Source organism: Ursus arctos, unplaced genomic scaffold, assembly GCF_023065955.2.
Source record: "Ursus arctos isolate Adak ecotype North America unplaced genomic scaffold, UrsArc2.0 scaffold_9, whole genome shotgun sequence".
NCBI lineage: Eukaryota > Metazoa > Chordata > Mammalia > Carnivora > Ursidae > Ursus > Ursus arctos.
This window is the reverse complement of record NW_026623111.1, coordinates 24,538,154-24,553,933: the sequence shown is the minus strand read 5'-3', so window position 1 is coordinate 24,553,933 and position 15,780 is coordinate 24,538,154. Positions and strand designations below refer to the sequence as shown.

At 35.2% G+C, this 15,780-nt stretch overlaps 1 protein-coding gene across 6 annotated transcripts in view; it reads right to left on the bottom strand.

Annotated features, from left to right (window-relative positions):
• Positions 1 to 1,887: 1,887 nt before the first annotated feature.
• PCDH7 (protocadherin 7) overlaps positions 1,888 to 15,780 on the bottom strand; it is a 408,598-nt gene continuing 394,705 nt past the window's right edge. For 3 of the 6 annotated variants that reach the window (XM_057309847.1, XM_044387652.3, XM_048212096.2), the window contains one exon: positions 6,122 to 6,228. Coding sequence is in view for 3 of the 6 variants with exons in the window: in XM_026508683.4 (XP_026364468.1) it covers positions 5,852 to 6,228 (377 nt within the window). In the remaining 3 variants the exon portion in view is untranslated. Of the gene's footprint in view, positions 6,229 to 15,780 lie in introns of all 6 variants that reach the window. The other 3 variants (XM_026508683.4, XM_044387650.3, XM_057309850.1) reach the window with 2 other exon arrangements.

Below are 15,780 nucleotides of genomic sequence, written 5' to 3'. Positions count from 1 at the left end.
CAATGTCCATCAAAACTTCATGACCTGATAGGTTAGGCAAGGGGTATTCGGCGGGAAGAAATTAGGCTATGCTGTTTCCAAGATTTACAATTTGCTGTCAGAAATCCCATACAAATTACAATTACTGCCAGGGTATGTTGTGCAATGTCAAATGAAGATAATTACCTGCCAATCTGCATAATTAGTGCCCCATCCCCCAAATTCCCACTTTACGAATGCCTATTTTATTCAGATAAATAAGGAGAATTCTTTTCCTTGTCACTCTGCTAAATCGTGCAAAATGTTTTGATTGGTACATAAGCTAGAAGAGGAAAATGTTAATATTGGCAGAACTTTCCGTTCAGTTTTTATTCAATCTGAGAACAATTCAAAAAAAGTAAAATCCTTTACACATGGTTCAACTAATAGTTTTTTCACCTTCTATTGCAGGTATTATGGTAATTTTGTGATGACTCTTATAAAACATTTGTAAACCATAACGTGTGCTATAAATGTAAGATACTGTTGTGCTAAGTCAGGCTTCTAAGTAACTAGATGAAACTCTTCCAACGAATTGGAAATGGGAGAATACTGAGACCTAAGCCTTGGAAGCAATGCATACAACTTTGTTGGCCTGCTTCACGTCTACCTTCTTTCTAAATGTATCGTTGTGTTTTTAAATGTTTGAGGTTTTTAAAAGAATATATTTTTAAACTAAGAATGCAATTTCAGGGTAAAGAGAAATATATATTTGTCGAATCTAAATAGAAAATTTAAAAACAAGAATACGTAGTGGTTTCACTTCTTGTACTGTTGCCCTGACTTATGTACTGGAGTTTGGTTCTCACCATCAGAAATGCAGAAAGCCAAATGAGTGCATATATCATTTGTTCACCTCATTACAACTTGCGGCAGACTTCCTCACCATACTTCACTCTTAATTCCTTCTTCAAAGAAGGAAGGCTGCCAGCCACTATCAATTTACGAAGTTATCTTTGATTTAAGAAAGAATATGTCATTCTATATAAAGTACATTGGATTTTCATCCAACAGAGAGGAAAAAATGGTAGAGAAACTTCCATGCAAGGATCTTCAGAATGCTTAATTTCCTACACAGGCAGGTGTTACCAGTGCTGTTGTGAGATGGGACAAAAATTCCATAGAATCTATTTGTTTATGTAGAAAGTATTTTCTTTCTCTTTTAAGTCTCTGAGTTGGATTAAAGAAGAGAATTCACCTGTTCGAATAGATACCATTAAATAAGTAAAGAAGATAGCTGTTATAATTAGGGGTATAATCTGATAACAAAGAGTAAACAGAATAGCCATATATATATATATGCTGGTTGATGGAAAAAATATTAAAAGTGAAGAAAGCTTAACTAAAGAAAAAATGAGTACAGTAAAAATTCTATTTTTTGCTTTAAATTTTTTTCTCTACATCTCACATGATATAAGGCTTTTTTTTTCATCTCTAATGTTTTTGTATTAAGCATTATTTTAGATTAAAAACAAACATTTCCTTAACAGAGATGCATTTTGACTTAGAATTAGTTTTACCTTACACGTGAAATTTCTCTAGATAACACCTGAAAAAATCAATTCTTATATTTATGATGAGAAGTTCTTCTACTGCCCATTTATCATGTAAAAGCCAGCTAGGTAACTGTCTTAGGAATTATTTGGATGAAACTGAAGAATCCAAGTTCTACTCCGTCATAAAGCAAAGTAAGATGACAGTTACGCACGGTATTCTCTAAATCAACAATTACTGCAGCATTATCTTCTTTACTCCGTCTTAACCTAGCAGAAATCAAACCAGTTTAAATCAAACTGGTACACGCATCCATTCACTTCTTGTCCAATCAAAACGGAATTACCTGTCAACAGAGAAGTACGCTTACAAGTGTGAAACCATTTGACCATGTTATATTTTAATTTGCAGAGACAAAAATGACAAGCAATTTATTTACATAAAACTGTACAAAAGCAAATTAAATTATGTAAAGTATTTCATAAATAGTTGGACGAGTGTTTAATACATTTCGCCATGTTTAGCATAGTTGCGTGCATAGTGACTCATAATAAACGATGATAAATTGTTCTCTGCTTCACTATCAACATCCAAGTAGCAGAACAATAGTCAATGATTAATATTACAAACAGATCGTACCACACTGAATGCAAGTGCTTTAAAATGTAGGAAAAGTTGTCTGAAAGTAAACCCTAGGTAGCTGAAAGAATGAGGTCTTTCTCCAGATGTTAGATTACCTCTGCCTGGGTCACAACTGACCAGCTGTAGAATATGCTTGATCATCTTCTCTGGTTCTGTTTTTCTCCCCCTAAGGACACATTGTGTATTTGTCATGGATACAAGATCCCTAAAACTACTTGGGTCTTCAGATTTCTCAGGCCTGTGTTTAGGATGGCTTGATTCTCAGAGGTTTCTTCTGGTCTGTGTGTTATTTTATTTTCCTATAAGAGAGCTTCCTAGGGTAGCCTTTCAGCCAGACATCTTCAGTACCATCTTAGTTTCTCTTCCCATAAAAATAATGCCTCCCTTGTTTTCTGAAACTCAGGCAGCAGGCCAGTCAGAAACCATACAGAAATGATATCAGGAGGTTCAGAATGAGCATTCGATTTTAGACTGAAGCTACAGACGTACACATAAATTTTAATACACATAAATTTATATCGTTACTCATTAATTTATAAATGTGTCCTAATGTATCATGCATGCAAAGTTCACTTGAGAGTCTTGTGTACAGAAAACAAGTATGGTTTATATACTGTACAACCAAAATGAAACAGCAGCTAAAAGAAAAACTAACAAGGAAAAGGAAGTAAAGAATAGAAATTTGAAATCAATATTTGACCTTGCAATGGACTGATTTCACCCCTGATAATCGCTCTCTGTGTTACTATTACAATAAATGCTTTAGCCTTCTAGTCAGAATTAAGCAGTCCATGTTAATGCCTTAGTTTTGTTTTATGAATGAACGATATTTAAGACTGGTCCATTATCTGAGTTTGTCAGAAGGCAAATTTTTAATATATTATTTATTATTTTCAGAAAATAAACATGGATAAATATACAGGATCAAAAAAGTTGGGAATAGCCCATTTTCCCTCATTGTCCAAACCCAACAACCGTTTTTTTACCATAACAACAGGTATAAAAGGCACAGTTGCTTGTTTTGCATTCACTCATTTATTTTTTTTGTTTCTTTTTATTGATTTTTTTCAAAAGCACTCTATATAGGGAGTGGCACCAGATTTAGCCTATTCAAAATAAAAGTCATACAAACACAAAATATATTTCTGTGTCATGCCAGCTCATTATATAATAAACATGTTATGAGAGCTAATTCTACTAGAATTACTGAGAATACTTACAGTACACTGAATTTTATTCTTTCACACCCATTTTAGTTCTAAAGAGAGGCTCACGAGTTAAATGACAATGGCATGGCTGTCTTGAATGTGGTGCAAACGTCATTGGGGAATGTGGATCCAATTAATCCAAAGGTCCAGTATGACCCGTATTAGCTTTATAGACAACGGAAGGATTTTAAGGTAGAGTGAAATGAGCTATCTAATGGTTTCAAGTGTCTCATGAGAGAAAGAAAATAAATGCATTAAAAAAAGTTGTTGAACACCTGTGTTATGCAATTGACTATTTGCTTTGTAACGTGCAAGAAAAAATATGTATACATTTCATAAGTATCTTTAGAAGTATTTTGTCTTAATAGGTACTTACAGATTATACAAGGCAGAACTGCTTTAATGCAGTTTCCTAACAAAGTACTAGAATTGCATCTTTCCATCATGTAAATAATAATCAAACATAAACATGTTCAATTATTGATATTTTAGTCCAATGCTTCTGTTTCAATTACAAATCTTCTTTCATCCTATTATACATAAACTAACATCAAAATGAAAACTCCATTGAAGAGAAGGAAATGACCCCAAAAGAGTAGCCCACCAAACAGAGAAGTGGTTTTCAAAGATAAACATTTTGATGACCTACAGTGAGTTCACAACCTCCAGTCCAGGCTGCTTCACCTTATAGTCTAAGAAATTCTGTAAAGAATAAAACTATCCAAAGCTACATTATTTCTACAGTTTGCTAGAGAGCCATCAGGCTATGTCTTAACCAGGTTGCAAACATTCAGTGTTGGGAACATTTGCTCTTTTCAACTGTTATCCCCTATTCTGTCCCTGGATTGTCACTTCTGTCTGAATATCCCAGCTCAATTTCCGATTATGTTAAATCATCCTCTGTAGAACAAATGACCAAAAATCTGCATATTCTGTGGGGTTTTTTTTACACTGAAAAAATTGCATATTTTCCCACTTTGAGATGTAGATACAAGGAGACATATCACTGCCCAGAACTCATTTCTTTCATGTTCCATCTGGATTTGTTTTAAGACATATTAAATCATGTTCAAAATCACATTAGTGACAAATCAATTAGGGTGCCACCTTGTTTCAATGCTGTGAGTCTCGAAATAGTGCTATATTGCACAGGATTCAAAATTAATGCACTTGTGTTATATGAAAGAGTGCCTTAAACACATAAAAAAATACAGTTGGTAATTTGTAACGTAAATAATAAGACCAGCAAGCATCACCTGGCTTCTAAAATAATAGTGATTTTAACTTAAAAGACTGTATACCAACATATCCTTCTTTCTCTACCTACCCAGAAATATGATTTTTACAAGTGGAATCTTCCCTGATAATATTTTTTGAAACTAAACTTGAACTTTAACTAATTGCCTACTATAATACCAAAAATACTCAGGGTTTTTGTTTTCTGAGCTTTCAAAGAAAACCCATTTTAAAAGAGAACGCATGTTTTCGGGTATAGAGACAAAGTAAAATAAGCTAGTGTTTGAGTATTTCTGTGTGTGCATGGGTTCAGTTGCCTTTGTTATTTAACGGATTTCCACGTCAAGACCAAATCTGCTTCATGATTTCCCTGATCTGCCGTGTGATCTTTGGCCTTTTAATGACACCATTGTTCTATTTAGTTGATAACAGCGGTGCTGTTCTGAAAAATATATATATAATTTTTACAAGTCATAATTAGTGTAATTGATACACGTGGTCAGGATTGTGTATATACTAAGAATATTCGATGAATGAATGGGATTGAAGTGGATACCCCTGACTTGAAAAGAACAATGTATGCCAATTTGGGACTGCAAACTCCAACTGGGTATTGTCTAGCTGTCAATCTTTGTTAGAATTTTAAAGCTGTGAGATTCTTAATATTCTTCTTACAGAGTCCCCCTTAATAAGAACTGTACCTTTACAGGGACTCTGTCATTTTGAGGGGATTGCCTTTCATGGTGACTAATCATATTCTGATGGTATGTCTGAAACACATGTTACCTGATCTGTTTTTTGTTTGTTTGTTTTTTGTGGTTTTTTGTTTTTGTTTTTGTTTTTGACCAGCCGGATGGCATTCGAACTAAATCAAAGTGACTAAATCATGCTTCAGCTCAGGGATAATGAGAGTGTGTTGTGTTCTGCTAATCAGGCTTGTTACCATGAAAGAAACTTGCAACCACCTTTTTTTCTTTTTTTTTTTTTTCCTCCTTGGAGGTGGATGGGGAAGAGGGATAGAGGGTGTTGGGAATCATCAGTGAGGGGGTTAGACATGCAAGTAACAAGGATGGTTTCTACATTGTACATTACAATCAGGCTAACAATATCACTAAAGGCCTGATCTGGAGGCAGAAGTGGCAGGCAAAACTTTGTCTCTTTGGTAGCCCCCTCTTTTTGATTAAACGGTTTTTCTTTGTAAGGTTTTTTGCCCCTTATTCTCCTTCTCATACATGAAAAGAACTTTGCTGTTCCTACAGGTAAACTTCTCTTCTAGTGAGAGTATTGACAGGAGATGGCTTGTATTCCCCTGTTTTTGTAAGGGGAATATCCTCAGGGTTGGCTTCCTCATTTTTGCTGAAACTAGCTGCACTGAAGGTCTCATAGGACGAGGTCAACTTTTTGTTCAGGAGGTTTCTGTTGCGGTCACCCATGATGGCGGCCTCGCCATTGGCCAGCTTTTCCTGGCTTCCTCGTTCATCAACAGGCATGAAAGTGGAGAGTTTGGGCTGGCTCTTCTTCCTCTCTGGAGAAGTGCGGACCGGCATCCAGCAGGAGTCTGAGTGGCCATATTCATCACACTCACGTGTACACTTCCCAGTCAGGGCTACATCTGGAAGAGGTCTTGAATCTGAAATTCAAGGAGAAGGAGATGTTAAAGTGGGACGTTCTGCCATAGGCTTTCCTGGTTTGCATGAAATTGGAACGGGGAGATATATATATAGTATTTGTCATATTATTTTCCTTTTTTCTACACCCCATAATTCATCATTCTCATAGAACAGGTTTTATTTCATATCCATTAAAGATAAGGTTTTGCAAAAACATCAAACATTATGGAAAGAGAGGAACAAATAAACTAATAAATTTAAGCGTGTAGAAGACAGGTACATATGCATTTGTTACAGGACAGGGATGTGTGTATATTCTCAAGTAGAAATAAAGCGCATATGTATATTTGTCTGGGTATAAATTTTTCCACATGCATAAGAAAAGTTATTAAATCCAAATAGATAATTTTCAGTATTTATAAATTATCCCAGAAATCGTGTACTTTTGTCAATTGGATTCCTTCCTGCTTATACATTATTCATAAATGCAAATATGCAAAACCTTATATTTAAAATACATTCTAAAACATCAGGGTGACTCAGAAGTAGAACTTAAATTGACAGCACATCATGTGGTAAAAAGTAAAAAAAGTTAAGTACAAGTAGGTTACGGGTGTGAACATACTAGCAATATCATCACCTACCCCACCCTAGCCCACACTTACCTCCCGCCCACCATGTCAAATGACCTACTATGTGCTGTAGGATAATCCCTTAAATTTTCACATGGAAATACATTTGCCAATGTGTTTGTTGAATAGAAATATTATGTGAAATGCAATGTATTGGTTAAATGCAGTCAAGCTCCTAAAGTTTTGATGAAATAACATGTAGTTCTAATTAATGTTGCTGCCTAGTGGAATGGGAAATGTCTTCTACTGCCATAAAGCTAAGTCATATCTAGACGGTTCTTAGGGATCAGGACTAGAGATGGAAATTAAGAATTACCTGTATGTGTATGCAAAATCGTTAATATATGTCTGTCTTTGGAGAAAAAGTATGTATTTTCTTGTTATTAAAAATTTTTTAAACAGACTTCGTTTTTATTTGAAAAAGAGAGGAAAACAAACAAACAAACCTGGACTTCCTCAACAGATTCTAAAAGAATAACCTCTAGGGTTTTATTTAATCTATTTTGTAGTTTATTTTATTGTCGAACAAAAGAACATAATATGGCTGTGCTCCAATTTACATCATACGGCATTTTTTTTTCTTTTACAAGGCTTTGGACTTAAAAGATGGACAAATTTTAACCTCTGCAAGTATAGTCACAACAACATTATCGGTGAGATTTGCCCATACAAGATCTTGGGTCGATTTGGTTTAAAATTGAAAAAGGGGGTTATTTAAATGATCCCCCGAATATTTATACCCTCTGCTTCTGTCTCCACACACCATCCTCTGTATTTTAACATTACATTCCTATTTTGGCTATCATTTGTATAAGCTATTTCAGAAGTTTTACTCTGCCAAATCTCCCAAATCAAGGCAGTCCAATGCACAGCATTTTTTCCTGCCATGATGGATAACTGAAATATTGACATTTGTCGGCCCATTGATTTTTGAACCACTATGGCCTGAGATTTTTATGCTGTGTGCTGAGAGTTCAGGGAGGAAATGCCAGTGCTCTTCACAGGAAATCTAGAATGACTTTTCTCTTTCCCAAAGGTAGAATGCAAAGATAATTATTTATTGTCATTGCGCATGCTGTGTTGCTATCTGACTTCTAAGTGGGCAGACCCTATTAATTTTATCATCAAAAGAAAAAGCACTTTCTTATTCATTTTTTATGCCAAATTCCCTTCGTGTCTCTCAAACACACATTTTAGATGCATTTAAAAAAATCGAACTATTGGCAAATTTTATGAATGGTTTTCGTAATCTAGTTAGTTTAAATGAGCAAAATGTGAGTTCTTTTGGGAATATTTTCCATCTTGGGATACATGGTTTATCTGAAGCTGACCTAAATGCCTTGAACAGGAAAACCCTCATAAAAATGCAAAGTGCAAGATCAGACCTATTTTACTCTAAACATTCCTTTCTCTTTTCATTGTTTTAACAAGTTCGAACTTTTCTTTTTCTCATGTGATCGTGCCTAGCAAAGACACAAGAAAATAATCAGGACTCAGGCTACCAAAACAGGAAAGATCTCTTTGAATGTGGTTGTCATTCCCTGCAGAAATGACCCAGAATGTTCTCCAATCAGCTAAGTTTACTTAAGTCTCACGCAATGTGTCAGTTTACTTAGACCGTGACTTAGAGATTCTCTGCTTTTCAGGGATTAATTTGTGTTTCAGTTTCAAATGTGTAGCACTTTGTTTTTCTTTTGTTTGAGATGCATATAGAGACAGCTCAGAGAACTGTGTGATATGCAAACCAACACCTCTTACCTATTGTTTTACTTGTGTACCTGAACTCTCTGTAGCTCATAAGAAATCCTATTTATTTAGATTGACTCCATTTCTCATCAACTAGAGGTGAGAGGCTCTTCAATTCTTCCCTCAGCCTTTACTCATAGTCTGGATTATTTCCTGCTGAAATTGATTTCCTCTCACTGCTTTTAACAAAAGGCAACTTGTCCCATCAAGCACATGTTGGGCTGCCACATCTCTATCCAAGAAGCATGACTTTTAATAAGGATCTCCTGTCATTTCCCAAAGTCAAACACTTGATTGGGGACCACAGTGGAAGTTGACAAGCCTAATTGGCTGAGACATGTGGCAGTGTTTGTCATCAGATTTAGAAAATAATCAAGAAAGGCTATAGAGATTCATCACGAGCAATCAAAACTTCCAATCTTGATGACTCAAATGAATCCTCAAAGAAATGCCAATGATTAACAAATGCAATTTGTATTATGTTGCAATTTATTAAGGGGAGGCATGAGTGGAATAGTGTTTTTCTGTGTTCTATATTTTCTTATTTTAATTATGCCAGTATTATTTTAACAAAAAAGTTCACAAGGTCTTAAAAAATCATCAAAGACACTCCTTGCTCCCTTTCATAAAAAGACATACTCTTAAAATCTCCTATTTTGCCGAATTATAGAGGCAGACCTTACACAGCTAGTAACCCTTCGAAGTCTTTCAGTCTTTCATGGAGGATGTGGTTTTGATATCTAAGAACACTATTTCATGCTTTCGTTTAGTACTATTTCTTTTAATTTGGACCTGAGTGGAGATGGAAAACAGTTCATCATGACTCTTGTGAGTAGGCATGAGGTAAATCAGTAAAAAGTAAAATATTCTGTATCAAAATATAACGGTATTCTCTATTAGCATTTTCCACAATAAAATCAATTCCTTAGAGCCCTCCTCTGCACATCCCCCCCCCCCCCCCCCCCCCAGTTAACCTTAACCTCAAACCTCGAGAAGACTGGATGGACAAATGGTATTCATTAGATCCTATGACCACTTTAGCATTACTCATGAAGTTCTAGTTATGCTATTTACTATATTTACTAGAACCATTACCATCCATTTGGAGAGTTACAGTCCTTTCTTAGACATCAAATTAATTTCCTTCTGAAAGTACGGTTTTAAGCCATCATAATAACAAACAATTTTAGAACAATTCATAACACAGAAAGTACTCTCCCACACTCATTGTCCTAACATATCCTGTCAGCGGCAGAGCAAGGAGGATGGCAGCAGTGAGGGGTCCAGCCTGTGGGAGAGCTGAGGCCAGCGAGTAAGTGTTTTGACTTTCACTTTAGTGTTTCTCATAATACTACAATGCTCCTTCTTAAAATGTAACAGCTAGTAGTTAGAGGTCAATTACTGCTACCCACGGCCATAAGAAAAAGCTAAAACCACCAACAATGGTGCAACCTCCCCCCATTTCCTAAGAAAAAAAAAGCTAAAACCACCAACAATGGTGCAACCTCCCCCCATTTCCTAACGTAGAGGAAATGATAATGAATTTAAGAATTCCAGCTCTTTCTCTGGAAGGAAGTATATTTGCCCTCACTGGGCTCAGTGAATAAGTTGGTCCCGGAAAGATGCTGGTACAGTGACCTCAACAAGAAGTGACAGACAGACAATATGTAGAATCTTCAGAAACAACAAGGAAAGCTCAGATTTACGCAGGCATTTAATATTTCCGGAAGCTGTCCTACACATTTCAGAAAGCATTACAGGCATCTTTATTACAGAAGAGAACTGTATGCTGAGGACTCTTGAAGACAGCTCTGCACCAGGGAGAATTTTCACATGCTGAGTCATGCATTCTGCCAGAAGCCTGGGCACCCACTTTACTCCAGGCCCTTGGCTTGGGGGGAAGATACAAGGGTATTTTCGTCTCCTAAGAGAAGGCATGAAGTTTTAAAAAGATTTCCAATGAGTTTTTTTTCAAAGCCCAGATAGCTCATGCTATATGCATAATTTGTTTATTTAACATACAATTACTTAATTCTCTGATCATGTGATGAGTTGTTAGTCAATGGTAGATGTTCGCACCATTCCTACAATTTGCTCTTTAAATTCAAGCAACAGCATATTTAACATTACTTGAGAAAATTCTGCAATGAAAAATTGTGTTATTCTCTCCTTTTGGGGAGACAAAAAAACCACATAGAGGCACCTTTTGCTTTTATTTCTTTTTAAAGTATTTAGTGAAAACTTTTTATACTTCTTGACTTTCTGTTATATGAAAACTTATTTTTCTAGAGGCACGTCTAAATTCTGCTGTAATTTGGTAGGCAATGAAAAAGGTTTTAGAAAAGGATGAACAAGAAAAAAGACAATTGGTCATGGTTTTCCAACAAATATTTTAACATTACCTTTACTCTCTTAATCCAAATGAAAATACCTTTTACTCAAGTGATTAAACTGCTTTATTTGAAAATAACTGTCAGAAAATGATTTACTTTTGCCTTATATAATACAATTGAGAGCAAATAATTAAATAAACCCTTTACTGGAAAATTATTGAAGTCAGTAAAGATTAGATGTGAGGAGATGAAACCCAAAAGGCACATATGGGGTTAGACTTGTTTTTTTAATGTAAATAACCTAAAGATCCCTGCCTTTTTGTCTGTTTGGGGAATTTGGGAAAACTAGAAAGGTAAGTTTCTAGGGTAGGAATCACTGACGCAAACAGTTTGTCCTCTAAGTATTTAATTACTCTCTGGAAGAAGGGGAGATTTATAGTTCCATAAGTGTCACCTAGGGCTACAACAAAGGGCTTAATATTTCTAAACAGTGTTCTAATTTGTCTAAAATCACTCAACCCAAACAAGTTAAAAGAGGATATAGGAATAGCCTATGCAAGTCCTGATGGGACAGCGAGTTTGTGAATAGAACAGGAGATTAAGAGTCTCAACATTGTTGAGTGTGATTCTGGGTGTGTCATGATAAACTCTATGACTTTGGATGTAATTTCTCTGAGCCTTAAGATCCTCATGAAGGAGATGAGGATACCTATTCCCTTATATACTGTAGGAATAAAAGGCTTTTTGTGGCTTGGTCTCTGGTATGGTATAGATATTCAGTAAACAGTAGGTAATAGGCCCTGAAGATATTTAAGGAGATAGATAGATAGATAGATAGATAGATAGATAGATGATAGATAGATAGATGATAGATCTTATCTCTGTAATCATCCATAAGTGAAATGTATATTATTTAGGGAAATAAGCTTAGGAGTCAGGCTCCTTGGATTCAAATCCTAATTTTGTCACTTAGTATGTAATTGTGAATGAGTGACTTGATTGATTTAAATTACCTCATCTGTATAACAGGTATAAGAATAAATTAACCTCTTAGGATTACTGTGAGGATGAAGTGTATTAATATAGGTAAAGTATTTGTGATAATTCTTGACACACAAGAGCCCTCAATAAATATTAGCTACTTCAGATGCACCATTTCTCACCCACAATTGTGTCCTGAAGAAAACTTTGAAAACTAACGTGTTTTTCCCCCATAAATTTATACCCCTGACTTTCAATACAAGACTGTTCTTCATCTTTATCTTACATTGTGTAAGTATTTATGTTTTCCTGTAGAAATAGTGTGTTTAATAAAGGTCACTCGTAGAGTCTTAGATTTTTAAAACAATATATGATACATGCATGATATTACCTTTTTTTTTTTACATATGAAGGACTCTGAATTTTGAGATATATTTGGCTAAAAGGTTAACTTATTGTGGAATTAATACCAATCATCAATCAAAAGGGCATATATTTTGAGTTACTTTTCCAGTGATGCTAACTAATTTATGTTGATAGACTTTGCAGTATACCAGAGCTAGCATCTATTTAGGAAAATACACAGGATATCCTGTTTACTCTACGTCAGGTACTTACTTAGGAAGACTTTTCCAGGGAAGATGTATTCAGTATGTATTGTTATGGTTGCTCAAAACTCAAGAGAAATGCTCTATTATTTGCAGTTATCTTTACAACCTAAACAGATCAACTTCACAATGAATCACTCTCATTTGAAAGAGATTTGCCCCTAAAATACTGGTTGTTGGCTTGCTACCTTGCTTTGCCTGCATGGGCCGCAACATAAGAAGGAGCTCCATTTTAAGATATGCCAAAAATTAGCAATAAACTAATCTAAGACTAAGAGGTTAAAATCATGGAAAGACAACAAATAACAGGGCAAACACCTAAAATTCAGCGTACCCTTCATACTTCAGAAATGTTGAAACAAAAAGCCATTCAACAAATGAGCTCTGCAGATTTCGTGATGTAAGTACATGATTGTATCAAAGGCCAGACATTCCTCTAATCTCCTTATACACATCCCTTTGGAATGTGACATCGCTGCTCTAATGCCAAGATGTAGATTCTATCTCTGTACGTCTTGAAGATGGGCCAGTTTTGATGATTAGAACGTGGCAGAAGTAATACTGAGCTATTTCCACACTAGGTTTCAAGAATTCGAGCAACTGCCATCTCTATCCTGAGAGAAAGCACGATCTAGCCTTTTTGAAGATGAAACAAACACTATATGAGAAAGAGACTCAGCTGTCTCAGCAGAGCCTAACCCCCAGGTAAGCTTAATCCCTCCCTAGGCCAACACAGCCTCATGAGTGAGCCAGGCAGAACTAGCAGGAAGACCACATAGCCAATCCACCAACATGTGAGGAGTAATAAATCTTTGTTGTTTGAAGCACCTAAATTATGTTTGTTTATTTTTGGTTTTGTGGGGAAGAGAGCTCATCAATGCAGTAATGGATCTCTGAGATAATGATGGTGGATGTATTATATTATTTTATCTGCAATAAACATCTTGAGATCTGGAAATAATGTATGCTACTTTATGTCTGCTTATCATGAGTAACAAACTGACCAATATTGCTGAAAGTACAACTCTTCCAAAGAACATTTTCAGAGATGTAAGCACATTTAATTAACAAGTTCAAGCTGAGGTCTACTATAAAAAGCTCTGGCAATTCTGGGTCTGCAATTATAGGATTTCACTGCATTTTATACCTAGGAGTGTTCTAGTTCAAGCTGACATGCCAAGACAATATTAAAATGTTTAAACATGTTTGAAAGCATCAGCAACTTTTCTCTGTACCTTAGGCTAAACTCAGTTAAACAGCGATTGAATGTATCTCCAGAAGCATTTACTGCCCTGAGGCTTAGACCACTGTCATTCTGAATGTGGCTTTATTATCTACAGTGGAGGCCGTGCACCCCATGTCTCAAGCAGTCTTGCTGAATCAACTCAAACATGAATCTGTTGGTTGGCACGTGAAAACTGCACTACAGCAGAAAAAGGTATGGTGACCCCTTGGGAGTGATCAATTTATGCACGTTGGAGATGTGCTTTTGCTTTGATTTCCCTCTTCACACATGAAAATTAGAGGCGGTGGAGTTAAGGGAGTGTTCAGGGAGCAGAGTGGAAAGACAGGAAGGAAAAGGCTGGAAATGGGAAGATGCTCCGATATTGATCAGAAGAGTTCATAAACCCAGGAAAAGGTTGGAGGCATTTATTTCACAGGTTAGCAATTGATAATTCCCCTAAAACCCAATTATGGTTTTTCAGCCATTCATGCTTATTTTCCATTGCAAAAATCCTGTCTTTCATAATTTTTCTTCTAGTCTCTTGGTTCTCGTATATTAGAAATTATTTACTTTAGGTACCGTAGACTTCAATAATCTGATGAAAACTAGACATATTACCTCCTCTCATAAATGTAGATATGTACCCCCCAAAATTGCATAAATTTTCGGTGGAGTTCAGGATACCTGAGTTAGGGTCATAGTATACCTCCAAACTCCTGGTGGATGGGAGAAAAAGGGTATATTTTGTACTTGACTTTTTTTTCCCTTTGAGTTTCAGTCAAAGGTTAGGTAACATTTAACAATGTGACATGTATCTTCCCAAAATAGGAAGTATAGGCAGTAAATAAATTACCATTCAAACACTAACAGAAAGATTTAAAACAAATAAACACGAATTATGAAACCAATTTAGAAGTAAGGAAAATAATTTAGGTTTGCTTATGTTAATATTTTAAGTTGGTCACGTAATTGTTCAAATCTAAAAGCCCCGATAATTTATAAGGCTTTATATAAATAGCAAATTAATGTTTGGGGATGCATTTAAATGATTGCTGATCACCAGTTGGAAAATGTGTTCTTTCCTAAAATCTACATTCAACATTTGCTTCAAATCAGTGTCTGGGATTGCCAGCAACCAGATCTTCATTCACTTACCAGAAGACGAGAGGTGAATTCTTCTTCTTATGAAAATTTATACAAAAACAATAATGATCCAGATGAGGTTTTCTTTTCTCTTTTTTTAGTTAATGAAATGTGTTAGCCACTTTATATTGGTTTTACTGTAAAGTGTGATGTGGATAACACGAAAATAGTTGCAAACATCAACTTAGAGTCACTTTCCAGTAATGGTCTCGAATCTTCAGTTTTCATAATTGACCATAAAGTTGTAGAATATATATCCTACAATGAATATTAATGTTGTCTTTAGGAATGTATGCTTATTCTCAAAATAGTACACAAAGGCTCTATTAACTGTATGAATATTATCTTTGGATTGTGTCCTTGAAGGCAGTTTTCATCTTTGCTTCCACAGATTACATAATTCTATACAAATAAAGAATTTAAAAAAGGAAATTGAAAAAAAAATCAACTAATAGATATTATTTTCTCAAACTTTCTTTCCTTCAACATAAACCACAACAAAGCATTTTTTTTAAGTAAGTGAGAAGTTAACAAATAGTTCCCGTAATAAGGAGCTGGTATGAAATATCTAAATACTTAATGCAAATATGTGTAATATTAAAACAAATTAATTCGGTATGTGGTGCTGTCTTAAGTAAGAAGGCCATCACTACAGTGGCTATAACGAGATAGGAGCTATTTCTAAGTATTTTTTCGTATATGTTATTTTGTGTGAAGTCTAAAATAAACTATATTAAAGCTCAAATCATGTCTGAAGTAGAACAGTAATGGAATGTGATTACTTTTTGCACAGGGGAAAATTGTAGCAATTTAGATTTACCGAAGCAATATAATTAATGTTTTTAATATGGCAAAAAAAAAAAAAAAAAGAAAGAAAAGAAAAAAGAAGAAAAAAAAGAAAACC